This window comes from Indicator indicator, chromosome 1 (assembly GCF_027791375.1).
Source record: "Indicator indicator isolate 239-I01 chromosome 1, UM_Iind_1.1, whole genome shotgun sequence".
Classification (NCBI taxonomy): Eukaryota; Metazoa; Chordata; class Aves; order Piciformes; family Indicatoridae; genus Indicator; species Indicator indicator.
This window is the reverse complement of record NC_072010.1, coordinates 9,766,630-9,785,246: the sequence shown is the minus strand read 5'-3', so window position 1 is coordinate 9,785,246 and position 18,617 is coordinate 9,766,630. Positions and strand designations below refer to the sequence as shown.

Here is an 18,617-nt window from a genome sequence, read left to right as displayed (position 1 = left end):
AAGGGCACATTGCTGTCCCATGGATAACTTGTTTTCTACCAGGATTCCCAGGTCCCTCTCCACAGGGCTGCTCTCCAGCAGATCACCTCCCAGCCTGTACTGGTGCAGTTTATTTTTCCTCCCCAAAAGCAGGACTCTGCACTTGGCCTTGTTGAAACTCATTTGGTTTCTCCGTGCCCAGCTCTCCAGTCTGTCCAAGTCTTGCTGGATGGCCACATAGCCTTCAGCTCTATCAGCCAAGCCTCCCAGTTTGGTGTCATCAGCAAACTTCCTGAGCAGACACTCTGCCCCCTCATCAATGTCATTGTTGAAGATGTTGAACAGCGCCAGACCCAGTACTGATCCCTGCGGGACTCCACTAGTTACAGCTCTCCAGCTGGACCTGGCACCATTGATCACCACTCTTTGATCTCTATCTTGTAACCAGTTCCAAATCCACCTCAGTGTCTGCTCTTCCATACCACACTTCCTGAGCTTGCTCACTAGGATGTCATGGAAGATGGTGTCAAAGCCCTTGCTAAGGTCAAGGAAGACTACATCCACTGGTCTCCCTGAATCTACCCATTCAGTTATGGCATCACAGAAGGCTATCACATTAGTCATGCATGATTTCCCCTTGGTAAATCCATGCTGACTAATCCTGATAACCTTATTCTCTTCCAAGTGCCTTGAGATGCACTCCAGAGGGAGCCGCTCCATCATCTTTCCAGGGATGGAGATGAGGCTGACTGGTCAACAGTTCCCTGGAACCTCTTTCATGCCCTTTTGCAAGACTAGAGTGACATTGGCTCTCCTCCAGTCCTCAGGCACCTCTCCTGTCTCCCACAAGTTGGCAAAAATGGTGGAGTGGCAGAGCGGTAACATCAGCCAGCTCTCTCAACACTCTTGGGTGCATCTCATCAGGGCCCATGGACTTTTGAATATCCAGTTTGTACAACTGATCCTTAACCCAGTCTTCACTGACCACTGGGGTGCATTCCCTCCTCCAGGCTTCCTCTCCTTCATCCAGGGTCTGGAGTACACAGGAGAGTTCAGTCTTAGGCGTAAAGACTGAAGCAAAGAAGGCACTCAGCAACTCTGCATTCTCTGCATCCTCAGTTATCAGGGCTGCCTCCTCATTCAGCAGTGGCCCCACACCTTCCCTATTCTTCCTTTTCCTACTGATATATTTGAAGAAGCCCTTCTTGTTCTCTTCTACTTCCTTTGCCTGTTTCAATTCTCAGTGAGAACAGAAATTGCTGTCTTTTGCATTGTACAAAGCTAAATAACACTGGCTTTTTCCAAATCAGAAGTATGCTTGCCTACTATGAATTAAATCCAACCACAGTGACTGCAACAGCACAAAACTTATTTTATGGATATAATTCAGACTTTTATTATGTGGTATTATCACTGACAGAGAGTAAGGTGAATTTCTAGTTTTAAGAACAATTCTTGGCCCTATGAATACAATGCAAAATAGACCTATTTTAACTACAAAATGCTTCCATCTCTCTTTAAAATAAGGTATCCAACAAACAACTGAAACACTTTCTGTACAAAAAGGGAAGCATAAATCTTAAATGTATTCTTTTCTTACTTTTCTGCTTTATTTTCAAGCTGTTATCATCACTGTGTATTTACACATTAAAACACTCCTGGCAAACATCAAGTAAGTTTTTTCCTGTTTAAAATGAAGCAGTTTCAGTCTTACAATATGCCTCAATGTGAACTTCAGAATCAAGCACTTGGCATTTGACAGCTCAGGCAAATGTGGATTATCATGTAAAATACAGGCAATGAAGCAAGCGGCATGTACCTCACATTACCTGTTTGCAGTTTAGGGCTACATTGTAAGCAGTCTCCTGGTTATCCGTGTTGTATCCTTAAACTCCTAGTAAAGAAGCACTTGTAAGGATCACTTAATCTGCTCACTCTCTACACATGCGCTTCAGGATTTGTTGTATCACATATGAACACCTAGGCATCTCTATTTTTAAAACTTTGCAGTAGGATGTTTAACTAGGAGAAATCAATTTTTATTTGCTTGAAGTACATAGCTGTAATTATTACATACAGCCTATTATAATACATCAAAGAGACTGGCACACAACAGACACATAAATTGGTCAGCATTGCAGGTAACTTGAAGGGAAACGAAAGAACACAAAACAACTTTTTCATGGTAATTTCTGATGTAATTGTGTTTCTGTGCAAATGAGACACTTTAATAGACACAAAAGTAGTTGTGTTTGTTTTTTTTTTTACTTAAACTCACATGTATCACAGACATTTAAGAAATCAGTATCTGGTTTCCTAATTACAGCTTTTATACAGCCAAATACTTTTTGCAGTGACTTAGACAACCTACATTCTCAAAAAAAGTGCTGAAAAATTCACCAGAGGCTGAGCATCCCCTTCCCCAGCCCAGCAACACCACTGGTCACAGACTGAGGTGCTCGCCGCTTCCTTACGGCTCCAGCCCGCAGACTCCAGGAAGCTTCCACCGTCAGGTAAGCTGCGGCCAGGCACCCGCCTCACCCCCAAGCCCAGCCGCCAGACGGGGCCGTGAGATAGACCGTCCCGACGTGACAAAGCCCTGGAAACACCGCGGGGAGCCGACTGCAACCCTCCTCCTAAGGCAGCCAAAGGGCTGTCCTGGGCTATTTTAGCCCGGCGCAAACCTTGCGGCGGGCAGCAAGGCCATAAAGACGCCCAAAGACAGCAGCAGCCGCTTTACCTGGCAACATTCCCCCACCACTCCACTCAGCCCCGCTGCACTACACATGCGCGCCCCGACTCACTTCCCACCCGCTTCGCCGTGCGCATGCGTCCCGCGGCGTCTAGCCGCCTGGCGCCTTCCTTTCCGCCTTCCTTGCCCTCTTCCTTTTGCCCTGGTAGCGGCAGCAGCGCCTGCGCAGCTGCGGCTGCCCGCTCTCCCCTTCCCCCGAATTTTCGTGAAGTTTCCGGAAGGCTCCGGGCGGCCCTTTCCGCTGAGCGAGCGGGCCCGGCCCCCCTGCAGAGTCCGACTTCCGTCTGCTGCCTCCCGCTGCGCCGGGCTCTGCTCTTCCCAGCGGTGGGGAAGGAAGGGCTGCCGATCGCTCAGTCGCCATGTCGTTGCTCTGCTACAACCGGGGCTGCGGACAGCGCTTCGACCCCGAAACCAATAAGGAGGGTGAGAGCGGAGGGGAAAGGTGATGGAGGGGAAAGGGGGACGAGAAGTGCTTCTCTCATTACTCCCTCTCTCTCGCTTCACCCAGCTTTCGGTTTGGGAGATGTGAGGGTGACGGAGCACCGGAACAGGCTTTCCAGAGAGGTTGTGGAGTCTTCTCTGGAGACTTTCAAAACCCGCCTGAACCCATTCCTGTGCAGACTGCTCTAAGCGTACCTGCGTTAGCTCTGGGGTTGGACTAGGTGATCTCCAGACCCCTACCATTCGATGAGGGGAGGGCCTCGGAGGGTTTACGAGAGGCCTGCAAAGGAGGTCTGAGGGGCGGTCCGAGGTGCTGGGGGCGCCCTCCACGCTCTATGACCTCCCCGGCTGCTGGAGCCACGTCGCGGTGCGCTGCTGTCACTCGAGCCTCTGGGGACGGTCAGAGAGGCAGAGAGCAGGGATGTATTTGTGTGACCGTCCTACCTTCGCTGTCACTGCTGGTCCCGCATCTTCTCCTCAGGGAAACCGGTGTGCTGCTTTCAGTCGCCGTCCGGTGTGGTAAAGCGATGTCACAGGCTGCTGCGGGTTTCACGGCAGCTGGACAGCGAAACCTGCCGGGGCTGGAAGTTGTCCCTTTAATGCAGAGGTGCAGGGCTGGCAGTGAGCCTGGCGCTAAGGTTCTTCTATAATAATAAAACCGTTCACAGCAGTATGAGGGAAGAGAGGCACTAAGCTGGAGTTCTGTACATTACTGTCACGTGCTAGAGGTGGAAAACTGGAGGCCTTAAGCAACATTGTTCTTTGGAAGGCCTCTGTGGGTGTTTCATACACGGCAGCTATCAACTACTTTTTTTTTTTTTTTAATTGTAGTATGTGAACTTACAGCAGGTAATTAAATGTAGCTTGTGATCATGGACGCATAGGATGCTTTGGGTTGGAAGGGACCTTTAAAGGTCATCTAGTCTAGTATATTCATGTCTGCTTTGCCAAGGTCTATGAGCTCTTGTAGTGCTTCCCCTGGATATACTGGGAATTCAATTTCTGGTGAAACACTATCATTTTAGGTTTCATAATTCCACAAAGGCTGCAAAAAGGTCATCTCGGTAGGCTTGCCCTCAAATGATTTGTAAAGTAGCTCTGTGGACTGAATTTCTAGAATGGCCTTTTTGCATTAGCTTAATTTTTAGTGACCCACAAGATCAGTAGACTAACATGTTCTAGCGCATGCATATTCTGTGATTAGGAACTGTGGCATAAATTGTGTGTGTTTTTCTGAGCTAAGCATTTCCAAATAGTGGGGCAGCATTTGGAGTCAAACTTGGCTAACGTTAGTAGCAGCAAAACCAGGCAGAGTTGTGCAATGCTTCCATTTAGTGATCTCTTCCACCAACACGCCCTGTGCCCCTTTGCCCCAAAAAGGCAAATGGGCTTTACCATGTGTTCCTGTATTTGTGATCATACTGTATTAGACTCAATCTGGTTGACATGGTCTTTTGCTAACTGTGTGGTGCTTGAGTTGAGGAAAACAACTTCTTGAGATGAAGTTTGTTTTGTCAAGTGACTGGAATGCTTGCTGGCTTACTGTGTCCTGGACTAAGCAGTTCTGAAGGTAACCATAATTATTCACAAACCAGTTCAGAAAACCAAGTCTGACATTTTCTGTGCAATTAGGGTGATGACGTTTGGCATCCCTAAAATTCACAAGGTCAATGGGGCAACTGCTTCTTAGGAGTGTAAATCTTCATATAGCTGTGTATGGCTGTCAAGTTCAAATGTTGGTGTTTCAGAACACAGATTTACCTCCAAAATACTGAGTTAAATACCGGTATAACATAATAGTTAGTCTTAGGATAAATCTATTATTAGGGTGTATTTTTAAATGAAAATAGGTAGAAAATAAGGCCTTCTGGACCCCAAGCAATTTTGGATCTTTCAGGGCTTTTTCTTTACATTCATCCAACGGTGTATTCCCATAGCAATAATTTATTAAAAGACAATTAATCCTGTCTTCAGAATCTTATGGCTGAAATAATATATGCATGAATATTCTGTAGAAACTCTCATTGTTTCAAAAAAATAAGCAAGAGGCAAGTGGCTGACATGAACGACTGTATGCCTCTTAAAGACAGCCTGAGGGAAAGCATTAAAGGTCTGTCTGCACAGTTAGTGAGAGAATGCAGTAATGAATTCATCCATGGCATGCTTGGCAAGGTACAAATTTCATGTGCATTTTAGATGTGTTGCCTACTAATTAATCCGTACTCTTAAAGATTTGCCCAGCATCTGACACAGAAGGGAGAATTTGATCTCAAAAGTGATCATAGACATTTAATTATTTTCTTGTTTTAACCTGTCAATGAGAATATGAATGTTCAAATTTTGTGACTAAAACTGCTATGAGGTAATACATGCACACTTTGACACAGGCTTGAAATCAGTGCAGCTTAATGACAGTTGGAAATATGATGTGCAAAACCAGACTGAAATTGTGTATTTCATGTCTTTGTCTCAATTTCTTCACTGTACTGCAATGTACTTTTTTTTAATGACTTTTTTTTTAAGATTATAATTTAGATCTTTCATAGTGCAGTTTAATTTGACCCGTTGCCAAAACAGTAGCACATACTCTTTTGTGGGGTTTTGTACCCTTTTTCCTTCGATCAAAGTTAGTGATGTTGAACCTGCAGGATAAACATCATCACAGAGCCAATGAAAACTTTATGTATTTCTGAGGTGGTATGACTGAGAGATGTGGTTGAAATAAATGATATCTTAGATTTTTGGCGTCTGTCTGCCTGTTTTTCTTTAACCTTGCCTGGTTCATGCAGTTCAAGCTCTGTTCCTATGAAGTCCACCCCTTGATCCTCTGCCTTCCTCTCCTGGGTTTCCATTTCTCAGGCTGAGCCTTTTCTATATGAATTATTTATAAGCTCTTGCCATACCATGTTTGTCCTGTTTATGTTTGTCCTGTTTGGTGTGAATTTTTGTCTAACACCGTGAGAAATGCAGTGGAATTATCTTCCTAGCTTCAGTAGACACCTGACCTCAACTTCCTCAGAGTGCTGAATGAAGTTCATCAGGTTTAATGACCTGCCATTGCTTCAGGGTTGTGAAGCATAACTTTCAAAGTATTGGAGCACTTCCACAGAATACCAGGTTGGTTTGCAAGTTGTATATAGACAGATACCTCATTCAATCTTCAAGAATTCAATAAGATCACATTGTAAATACTCAAAGTTTGGGTACCTTTACCATTTTCTACTTTGACATTTAACAAAAAATAATAGCATGCTTCAGTGAATAAGCAAGAGTGTAGGAGTAAGGTAACAACAGTCAGCACTGTGTGCATTGTGAGAGTGGGATTGGTTTGGGTATGAAATCAGCATTGAAAAAAACCCCAAAACAGATCTGAAAATTTGTGGTCCTTGCACCTCCAGAAATTATCTGAGGATGAAAGAAAAATGACTTGCTTTGAAAAACCTTATTTCTTTCCTGGTTAAGGGAAGGTGTTAACAGCAGTAGAGAGGTAACTTGATTTCTTTTATCCTGTGAAAAATGTAGACTAGAAGTTAAAGGCTGGAATCTGAAGTCAGACAAATCAGAAGTAGGACATACTTTTAACTGTGCAGGTGACAATCAATGTATACTAAATTCCTGGGTTTTTTTCCCCACCTAGTCTGAGATGGGATACTTTTGTGGAAGTAAACTTCACTCCAGTAAGGGTTACTTGGCTCAGCATGGGTGAAAACCAGTTGATGTTTTCCTGTCTTCTGGTACGCAGATGGTGAGACCACCTGGTGGCTAAGTCCCACTGCCTCAGCTTTAGGCATTGCAGAGCTCCTTGTCTCAGCACTTTCTGGTATGGAACATGCAGAACCCTCATAAGATAGCAGCAAAGTGGGCTGTTATTTCACAGAAGCATGGAATCACACAATCAGCTAGATTGGAAGAGTCCTCAAGATCTTCAAGTCCACGCGATCATCCAACCCTATCTAATCAATTCGACCATGGCACTAAGTACCTCATCCAGTCTTTTCTTAGACACCTCCAGGGATGTTGACCCCACCACCTCCCTGGGCAGCCCATTCCAATGGGTAGTCACTCTTTCTGTGAAGAACTTCTTTCTAAGATCAAGCCTAAACTTTGCCCTGTGCAGCTTGAGACTGTGTCCTATTGTTCTGGTGCTGGTTGCCTGGGAGAAGAGACCAATCCTCCCCTGGCTGCAGCCTCCCTTCAGTTGTAGACAGCAGTAAGGTCTCCCCTGAGCCTGTTCTTCTCCAGGCTAAACAACCCCAGCTGCCTCAGCCACTCCTCACAGGGCTTGTGCTCCAGAGCCCTCACCAGCTTTGTTGCCCATCTCTGGACACGTTCGAGCAATTCAACGTCCTTCTTAAACTGAGGGGCCCAGAACTGGATATATGTACTCAAGGTGTGGCCTAACCAGTGCTGAGTACAGAGGAAGAATGACTTCCCTAGTCCTGCTGGCCACACTGTTCCTGATCCTATTCCTTTACATCTTCTGATTCAGAAGTTCTGTTTGCAGCAAAGATTAATTTTACTATCATGATGCCTGTGATGACATACTTTCATACTTTTGGGAAAGAATAATCTCAATTTTCATTTTTATTTGATTGACAAGTGAAGTCCTGAGCTCTTTATACAAAAGAGCCCTGGGTTTTTTTTAAATTTTCCTTAGGTTTACCAGTGCTAGCTTTCCATCTGAAGCTGAAGAAATTGGTAGACATTCACAGATGTTTGTCAGTCTTGATGAAGGACTAATGTCCCAAAACGTGCCTTTTGAGTTAAGGTGGGAACTGGCTTTTGTCAGACTGCATTGGTACCTTCAGTCTGAATATGAAATTAAAGAAAATTATCTAAGCAAGATTACTTAAGTATCTATGTATTTATAAAAAATGAAAACAACAAAGTTTGATTTCTGTTTGTTTTTTTTTTTATTATTTAATATCTGTAGGCAGGTTACTAATAAAATTATCACTTTTCTCTTTTGCTTACTATTATGTACGTTTTGATATTTTTCACTTCTATTTTATGGAGGCTTGTTATAAAACCTGATACTGTTTGCATCACACTTTTAGCTATTTCTAACAACAACAAAAAGACTTAAAGACTGAAAGATAGCTCATGGTTCCCATCACTTTTAGAATCAGGTCATAATACTATTATCCATGCAGTACATGTCAAAGTTCTATTGTCAGAGCAATGACATTACACTTAAAGTAATAAAATATATTGAGTAAAAAAGGAGCAGTTGATATATTAAAAAGCTGTAATGTTAATAAATGTTTATGAATATAAACAGTTCCGTTAATGGAAGTTCTGTTTTAGTGTAATGTTGATATGAAGCTATTAATAACTAATAGTGTTGACATGTCTAAATTGTGTATGTGGAAGACTAGCCTTCGGGTTCAAGTCCTTGAGTGGCCTAGGATGCTACAAACATTGAAAAAAGACAGCAAGCTAATTATCATGGTTAAAATAATGAACTCAAAGATTTGTGTCAACAGAATTTTTTTAACAGAGTGCTTCTAGATAGAAAACCTTGATCAGGTGCAAACAGATATATTTGATGTTATAAACCAGCATTTTATATCTGCAGGGTGGCCATAGGAACAATAGTTCTGCTGACTTACCAGTAAGTACTAATTGTTGGTGAAGGAATGGTCTATAGGTATTTACTTGCACCATGTGGAGGTAGAAGCTTACTTTAGATGCCTGGGTTTTGGGTTGTGTTGTATAACACAGAAGAAAAAATATTGATTGTTTAGTTTTACGATATGTACTTAGAAAGCTTGTTCTACAAAATTTGTACTTTCCTTCAGCTCATGGCGCACATGAATTGCAAATCTGAATTTTTTCTGTTTGTGGTCAGATGAGTAAAGATTCTTAATATTCCTCAATATTAATAATAGTAATTTTCTTCTAGATTCATGCACATATCATCCAGGTGTGCCAGTGTTTCATGATGCTCTCAAAGTAAGTATGCAAATGTCCCTCTAAGTATTATGTCTTTTTCCAGATATGTAAAACACTATGCTTGTTTTTTTCCTTTTCGTTCCAAATATTTCAGTGGTGCAGAAACCCGTGTTCAGCCTGCCTTGTTTGAGCAACTCTATGAAGTTAGAGGAGCACAGCTGCTCAGACCTGAAGAAATTGAAAGACCATACTCATGGTCTAAACGTTCTGCAAGTCTGCATGACACATTTCCTGCTGACTGACTTTAGATGTCTCAACAGCTTAATTAGGTCTTCTAAATAGGTCTTTGGAAGCATTAAGATATGTCATCCTCTCTCAGTTAATTAATCTGCTTTGAATTCTAACCAGTTGTTTGTGGTCTTACGTGGCTAGAGCACTAATCTGTATGTGACATTTGCCTACTGTGAAAAATCATTTTGTTTGTTAATCAGCCAGATGAGAGTATTGGTTAAGTTTGGATTGGTTACCCATGTCTCTGATGCACCTGTCCAGGATTCTTGGGCTACATCTTCAGTAGTGAATTAAATGTACCTGTGACTGGTCTGCAGTGTTTAGGCCAACTGCAAAGTCCATATTCATTATATTTGTTTTTGTATTTCAAAATCTACTGGATGCATCCAAAGTGAATAATTTGAGACACAACTGCCAAAACAGTTCAGGAAATCGTTCTAACAATTTAATTGTGTATGGTCAGAAATCTGGCATCCAGAAATGGAGCCTGGATCTACTTACTGTGTTACTACAGATAGAGCTTAAGTGACCTTTCTTAGGACACTAAAATGCTATTTAACCAAGCTTTAGGAACTGCTTCTACTGACAATGCATCTCACTCCTGTCCCATAATGGGGTGGATTTTGGATTCCTGGAAACCTCTGTGTGTGTGCTGGCTGACATATTTTCTGTGAGCTATTGCCTATATTGCAGCCCATGACTCTGTAACTGGCCATCATATGCCACTGGCACATTGCAGCAGATGCTGTTGAGTCAAGTATGACACAGTTATTTAGACTGTGGCAGTTTGTTTTGTATAAAATTGTAGTTGTACCCCTAACACGATGCACAAAAGTTCTACCTTGTTAGGCAGAAATTAGTTACCTGTAAACCTCGTGTTTATTTCTTCTTACATATGCACTGTTTTTAGAACAAGAGGTACTTCCTCCTACCCCCTTTATCCTACCTTTTAGCCTAATTAACAATTTATCATAGAATGGTCTGGGTGGGAAGGGCCCTCCAAAGGTCATCTAGTCCAACCCCTCTGCAGTAAGCAGGGGCATCCTCAACTAGATCAGGCTCCCCAGAGCCCTGTCGAGCCGCGTAATTTTGTATGAGCAATTTTGTTCCTATTATGAATCCTAGATAATCAAAGTGAGCAGGATGAGACTTTTGTCTTATCAGCTGTGGAAATAGTTAATGTTTTCACCGTGTTTTTAACCACCTACCTAAGCTCCATTGTGTTGCACTGCTGAAGCTCTGAAAGCAGTGGTGCATTTCTTAGTCAAACTGTTGTCTTTAATAATGTTCTTCAAGTTCTAAGATACATTATTCACAGTGGCAAGATAATTTTCTCTAAAATTGGATTTCTGATTTATATAATAAAAAGTGCCTTTGATTGATGTAGCTGGATAGATGGCTATGCAATGCAGCTATCTAGCTTTGTGGTGGGAAATAAACAGTTGAAAATGATGGCCGACACTCAAGGAAAAAAATCCTCATCATTTTTGGAACCGGGGGGCCTGTACCTCTGCCACATGTGAACTAGTCTTAGGTATAGCATTTCTTCCTTTTGCTGACGTGTTACTTTGTGACAAAGTAACATTTGTGCTTTCTGTTGTACCAAGTTGGCACCTAACTTGTCATGCAAATACTGCCTTACATTTAGCAAACTTTCTGATTAAGGCAGCGTCAGTGAAATAGAAACGTTAACAGTCTCTGGCTTTTAAAAATGCAGATGATGGGGAAATTGTCCAAAGAGGAGGAAAAATAAAATCTCTGAGTGTGATGTGCTGCATCTTGTAAAGGCATATAATTAGCCTTTTGCTTTTTATAAGCTGTTGCCAGGCAAGGTAGTCACATTTGTTTTGTTTTTCTTCCAAAAAATGTCTATAGGGTTGGTCATGTTGTAAGAGAAGAACAACAGACTTTTCTGACTTCTTAAGCATTGTGGTACGTACTCAAGATTATTTACAATTGTTTTACTTGTCAAATGACAGTGATAAATATTAAATGGTAGAATGTGCTTGAATGTTTGAAATTTGCTTAATTTTGTTAACACTGTCTTAAATCTTGCATGCACTGTTCATCTTGATATAATGTTGAAATTGACTCCCATGTTCAAGCTTTACTGGTTAAAATTAGTTCTATCAAAACCTATTTAGGTGCTTGTTAGCAGTGAAGGAAGGTCAGTATTTGTTGTTACTCTGCCTGATTACAGAAAATACGCATTTTTTCTTTAGTTGCAGGATTTCCTTTGCAGCCGGTGTTTAGAATGTGCTAAAGGAGAAGATGGGGCTGAGGAAATAAATCAAGGAAACTTATTACAGTTTTTGACATTTTACATTAAAATAAACATATGCTTTCCACAATAGGGCTGTACAAAGGGTCTTCATAACAGTGAGAAACCTCCTGAGCCTGTTAAACCAGAAGTCAAAACAACCTCTGAACGAAAGGAGCTAGCTGAACTCAAGCCCAGATTTCAAGAACACATTATTCAGGCACCAAAACCGTTGGAAACAATTAAAAGGCCAAGGTAGAGTATATGAAACTCAGTTTTGCCAAATTTGTGGTAAGCTGACCAAGTTAAAGCTTGTTTGTATAGTGTAAAAATTCCCAGATTAACTTTAAAAGAGCTTGTGTTTAGTAGCAGTTATGATGTTACTTTAATCTTTGAAATGAGATACAAGTATTCTGTTTAGGACAAGGTAGTACTGGATTTCTCGGCACTTTCCAGAAAACAAAAACCGCAGTCTAAAGTCTCATAGCTTGGAATGCCACTAGCAGTTCTCATTAGTGAAACAGTCATTAAAAGTAATTTTAGGATGCCTGTATTTAGAATCATTAATCTCTGATTCATTTTTATTGTTGTAGAACATTGAGGTTTTCACGTTGAAAGACATGACTGCCTTCTAAATTTCTATAGTCTCTTTTTCCGTAAACAACAAGAACTGTCATTTACAAATCTAGTTTGTTCGGTTGTTGTAGGAGAGATTGGACAGGAAGAGCCTTGTAGCAAGACTAAAGGTTACTACTTTGTTGTTGTTTGTGAATTATTTCTCATCAAGCTGACATGAGTACATGGACTTATTTTAGCCCAGATGAACCAATGACAAAATTGCAGCTGAAGGTATCAGCTTCCCTCAAGCAAGCACTAGATAAACTGAGACTGTCATCAGAAAGTGAAGAGAAAAAAGGTAAGGATATAGGGAGGTTAAGTAGGTATATGATGCTACTCGTCACACAAATAAGTTAAATGCTGGATTTTGTTGGTTTTTTTGAAGTCATTATTTCACATTATTATGTTCTTAATCTGGGAAATAATTAATGTTCTTAATAATCTGGGAAATACCTTCCAGACTAGGGAATGACAAAGTTGAAATGTGAACACTATGGAGACTTGGGTGTTAGGAGCAGGATGTTGTCATTAAAGTTATTTGAACTGCTGGTTTTGTAAGTTTTCCTGGTTCAAATGGGCATGATGGGAACATCCATTTCTGACTATGTGATTGAAAGAGTTCCCAGAAACTCTTTCCACTCATGTCATTGCAAGCATGATGTCATATAAAGCCTTTCTTAAACTGGTGAAATTCCTCTGAAGATTAGTTGATTCTCCTCCATCTATTTTCCTTTTTTTTCCCAAAGTTTATTTGGAACTTGGTTCCAGAGCTACACTGCTCCTTAAGAAATACTTCCTAATTTCAGCCTCCATTTGTGTCTTTTTTGTATTCTTGCTCTTGTGCCAAAGCTGTCATTTAGCTCTTGTTTCTCCTCGGTATCCAGATTCTTTGTGTATATTTATATGCAACGGTTGGAGCATTTTACATGCTTATGTTTACAAAACCAAACAAGAGGAGTGATTGTTCTCTCCCTCTATGATTCTAATAATCCTCCTCATCAGTTTTTTTTTTCTTTTTTCCCTGTTTAAAGCACTGTAAACATGTAGAACCTAGAATCTGATTCTTAGGTGTTACAGCTTTTGGCATGTTTGTGTAATTTCTGTTTCTGTTTGTATAGAATCTGATTCTTAGGTTTTAGAGCTTTTGGCATGTTTGCATAATTTCTGTGAGAGAGAGCTGGTTGTTTGGTTTGGGTTTTTTCTGATCCACTCCTTAGCTCATTTTAGTTCTTAATAAAAACAAATTATCTAGCATATTATACATTTCAGTTGCTATTTTCCATAATATGATTCTGTTTACAGAGGAAGATGGTGATGAAATCAAGATTGGGACTGCATGTAAAAATGCAGGCTGTTCAAAAGTAAGTGGTTCAGTTCTGCTCTTAAACCCAGCTGCTAAACCAAGTGCACAGTTTTGGCTTTCTTTCATGAATGATTTTTCATGCGCTACAATTTGATTTGGAAATGGCACAAAGTCTTCACGAATGCACATAGTTTTGTATGAATAAACGTGGGCTGTTCTGTACTGGGCATGAAGTAGGTCTAAGGTTACCTTTTCTTATGCCTGTCCTTATGAACGTTTACTTAGTAAGCTTGCCAAACCCATGTTACTGTTGTGTTTCAACTTAAAGTATTAAATATAATATTGGTGAAGGGAGGCTTACTGATAATACTTGAATTACTCTTGATAACATGTATGGGTCAAAAGCATCTGCAGATCTTACTATTTAATGCTGCCCTTAGAAAAATCCATAAAGAAAATGGTTTAATACTTTGAGCACCAAAATTAGTCTTTATATTACAGGGTCATTTATTTTCTAATTAAGTACTTAATTTCTCTGAATATTCAGAGAGAAAGTGACCTTAATGACCAAAGATCATGTCACCATTGATGTATTCCATTGAACTAATACAAAATATAGCTGTTAAAAGGAGTGCCAGGGAACCTTCTGTGAATGCTGGATGAATGGTTACTTTAAAAGCTGGAGCAAGCCATTAGATCTAGGTTACTACAAAGCTTTCGAGTAAATACTTTGTTCAGTGTTTCTGTTGTGGATTGTGTTTTGTTTTGGTCTTTTTCTTTGGTCCACATACTGTAACAGTAATACATTTTAAATGCTTTGCTTTCTTAGACCTATGAAGGACCACAAAGCGCAGAAGAAGTATGTATATACCATTCTGGTGTACCTATATTCCATGAAGGGTTAGTATTCAGTAAACATAACATATTTTTTTAACATCTTCCTGATTTCTTTGAGATGTTGCCTTGTTTTTATTCTGTATTTCTTCTTCAGTCAAAAATGGCAATGCTTGAAGAGGGTATACTAAATCAACAGTTACATTGCTTAAAGGAAACATCTTAAGTATTCACAGTAAATTATGTCCTAAATATTGTTTCATTACATTGCAAACTTTCAAGGATGAAGTATTGGAGCTGTTGTAAAAGAAAAACATCTGACTTCAATACGTTTTTAGCTCAAGAGGGCTGCACAACAGGGACACATGTATGGACTAAGAAGGATGCGGTAAGTAGCATTAACATTGCATTCTATAGCTGCCTTTTCTGAATTTTTAATACTGAAATGTAGTTATTAGCTTGATTGAATTACTGCTGTAGTTGAGCTGTTATGGATCACTACCTCTGAAATAATACGGAGCATCTTCTGCATACCATGACAACAGAGAAATGTATTTTGAATTAATCTGTGGTAGAAGTATACTTGTAATAGAGTGATATGTGTAGTAAAAGTGGTTTTGACAAGTTCAGAAAGGAAAAGGAAGGCAGTTGCTTTGTTAGTCAAGAAAGTCAATAGTATTCCATATAGAATCTAATCCATATATATTACTTTAAAAAATCAATTAATTGTGTTTCCCAAAGACCATTAAGAGAGGAGTTGTACATGTTTCATAGTAAAATAACTGTATTTCCAATTTAATTCAGAGTAGTTGTGTTTAGGTAGGTATAGCAGGAGAGGAAGGCAATGAGATTGCATGGGTGGAGGGCAGGGATGGAAGGGTCTCTCTGCCTAGTTTGGATTCTGTTTATTTTTCTGGTCTGGATCTAATTGAGTGTTTTGTTTTCACTACTGGTAGAACAAATACAGAGAGAACATGTGTTCATTTTATAGATATTTCATTGCAATGTTGGGAACAAAGTGCAGAATTACAAGGTGAAAGATATTTCTGTTCACAGTTTAAAAAGATTCTTAGAGAATGTTACAGAACAGAATAATGAAACTGAACTCTTAGTTTACATCTTGGAGGCAGGTGAATGCAAAATTCTTGTTACAAATGTATTGTCTATTGCTGAGGCAAAATGGGATTGATGCTGCGAACACCATTAACGTTTAACAGAAGAAAATAAAGATATGTTCTAGAAGGTAATTCTGTTACCTAATTCTACAGCAATGGCTTCACACATCCTTTACTTCTTGTAAGTCAAAGAGTTGCTCCTTGCTTCAAAGGTTTATTTTTTTTGTTTAATTATTTCCAAGTACAGAGAGATTAAAAAGAACCTGCAGTTGTGAGCCTAAAGCAGGAAAGTATTGTAAAAAATTTTCCCAGATGTTAAGAAACTGTGTGTACATTAAAAGTATATATATTGAGATAATGGGCTTTAGCTAAGAAGGGCTTTTTGGCTTTACCTTTTCGGTGGTGTTTTGGTTTGTTGTTTTTTTTCCACTATTTTTCCCGCATTAGAGAACAGAGGATAATACTGAATAATTTCTATTTTCACTAATGTGAAAATTTCTTAGAGTCATAGCTTTCTTTGTCCTTTCCTACAACCTGCTGGATAAGTGTAGTCTTGGAGAGGAAGATAATCCAATAAGTAACTTTTATTTTTGGTCATTTGTTTGGGGTTTTTGTAGTAGATTGTTATGGGATTTTTTTTTCTATCACAATGTCCTTGTTTTTCAGTGTAGTCTCTGCCATAAACATTGGTTTTCTCACCTGTAATTTTTGACAGGGACCAGTAGCTGAAACATTTAGTGAGAAGAGGTGTAAGTGGAGTCCTGCAATCTCCTGTGAACATAAAATGTAGTCCTTTAATAGCAAATAAATATAGCTAATAAAAATAGTCCTGTGATTTTTATCCTGATTAATCTTGTAAAACTCCTTCTGAATGCAATTTTAAGTCTTTTTTTCTATACCTTTTTTCCTTATATAGGGTAAGAAAGTAGTTCCATGCAGGCATGATTGGCACCAGACTGGAGGAGAAGTGACTATTTCTGTATATGCTAAAAACTCTCTTCCTGATCTGAGCTATGTAGAAGCAAATAGCACAATGGTGAGTATCTATCTTAAGATGTAATTATTATTTTTTTTTTTTTAATTCTTATAGCAGCCTGCAGTTAGGAACGTCTGGCTTCTACTCAATTTACAAGGCAAAGTTAAGAATCATTTTTGCATAAAGATTTCTTGGTGTTTGTGTTTGTTCAAGTATGTATAGCTTTTGATTTTCCCTTCTATTTGGACATTGTACCTTATTGTGTTGGTTTGGTTTTTTTTAAGCTGCAATATATGTCCAAAAAAAATGCTTAATTTGATTTCTGCAATTAAACCCCAATTGTGATGGATTTGCATCACCATACGTGTAAATAATTATAGCTTCCTAATTTAATTATAATTGGCTTAATGTAATTTAATATTCCTCACAGTATGCAGTTTCACAAGTACTATATTTAAAAAGCATTAAGATGCTTCTCTGATTTGTGCATTTGGAGAAAATGGTACAGCTTCCAGGATGTGTGTATGGCCACTGTTGACTGTGATACGGTATCAGAGTAGGCTAAAACATTCTTCACTTCTATCTGAAGGAGAATTTGATTATTTTGCTCATTGTAGGATCTGAGCCCTAGTGTGATATATTTTGTTTAAACATACTTGAGGTGTTAAATGTTTTATTAGCCTAACAAAATTTTCTTTTGTTTTTCTTATGAAGTTAAATATCCACATTGTGTTTGAAGGAGAAAAGGAATTCCATCGGAGTGTGAAATTATGGGGAGTAAGTAATTTTTTTTACTTAAAAAAAAAAAACAAAACTACAAAGCCTCAACTTTGTTTCTTTCAAAGAGTGTGGTTTATTTCATTATTGTGCTTATTGAAAGAAATTCAGTTTCATGTCATTTCAGTAATTACGTTTAAATCTAATATCCTGTGTAATTGGCTAGGACATCATAGTTGATACTGCTTTGAGACAAAGGTGATCTCCTGAGATCCTGTCTGATCCCAACCCCATGACAGCAGGGTGGTAGAGAACCCATGACAGTATTTAGTTGCATGTATGTGTTAGACCAGTGTATATGTCACATATACAGATGTTCATATCTTGAGAATGGGAGAGGGCTGGCTTTTCTAGATAACAGGAGGTACTCCATCTATCTAAACATCTGCTGAAATTCAGTGATGAGGTACTCTCCCTAACTCAATTCCCAAACATCTAGCAGTCTGTTTCTTGAATTCAAAAGGGAAATACATTTTCTGTTCTAGGTAATTGATGTAAAGAGGAGTTATGTGAACATGACAGCTACGAAGATTGAGCTGACTATGAGAAAAGCAGAGCCCCTGCTATGGGCAAGTCTTGAATTACCAGCATCCAGCACACAACAGAAAAAAGAGGGTTCGGATCAATAATAATTCCAAGAGACAAGTTATTTCCCATTATGAATCAGTGACTTGCTACTGTAATCAAATATTTAACTTTTATATAGGTTTTTTTGTTTGTTTTTTTTTACGCTAGCTCGTATGATCCATTCTACAAAGATATTTGACGCACAGTAACTGGGGATGTAAACTTGAAGGGTAATAGCTGTTTCTGCTTGTGCTCCCATGAGTGTATTTATTCTAGCTAGAGCATCTCCATGGGAATTTAGAGTAAAAGAGCTATTGCCTTTTGCTTACAGCCTTACTTACCATGCACTGACTACCCAAATAGATGTGTTCTCGGCCCACTCTGTGTGTTAATTTTTCAACTGTTTGCTTTAGACTGGATCTACTGGGTAGTACATGGTAAATTCAGCACTGTTCATTATGAAGCATATGGTAACAGAGATACAAAAATTTGAGTTTATGAAGTGATTAGCATGCAATTCTATATCTAGAACAAAAAAAATATATGAAAAATTAACACTTGTCGACTTGCAATTTTTCTTCTGGAACTAACGTTTGTTTCAATACCTGTTGGCTGTGTAGGGATGAAATAAATGGTATTTGCTAAGGATTTCAGTACTTGCTGACTCTAGCTGTCTTTCATGTATAAAAGCAGAAGGTTAGATTAAAATGAAAGTTGGCAAGAGGAGATTTTTTTAAAATTTTACTTCTGTATCTTTGGTATTTGAATTGTTAAATATAAAAGTGAATGGACAAAGAAATGGCTGAATA

At 39.3% G+C, this 18,617-nt stretch overlaps 1 protein-coding gene across 2 annotated transcripts; it reads left to right on the top strand.

Moving 5' to 3' along the window:
• The first annotated feature begins 3,079 nt into the window (after positions 1-3,079).
• CHORDC1 (cysteine and histidine rich domain containing 1) lies at positions 3,080-18,180 on the top strand. Of its 2 annotated transcripts, XM_054400033.1 has the most exons (11): positions 3,080-3,154; positions 9,078-9,127; positions 11,234-11,290; positions 11,713-11,873; positions 12,434-12,534; positions 13,539-13,597; positions 14,369-14,439; positions 14,656-14,761; positions 16,405-16,524; positions 17,179-17,241; positions 17,727-18,180. In XM_054400033.1, exons 1-11 carry the CDS (start codon positions 3,091-3,093, stop codon positions 17,868-17,870), a joined length of 996 nt encoding a protein of 331 aa, XP_054256008.1. In that variant the 5' UTR covers positions 3,080-3,090; the 3' UTR covers positions 17,871-18,180. The 2 variants fall into 2 exon arrangements, with proteins under 2 accessions (XP_054256008.1, XP_054256016.1); XM_054400041.1 differs by lacking the exon at positions 11,234-11,290.
• Positions 18,181-18,617: the final 437 nt, after the last annotated feature.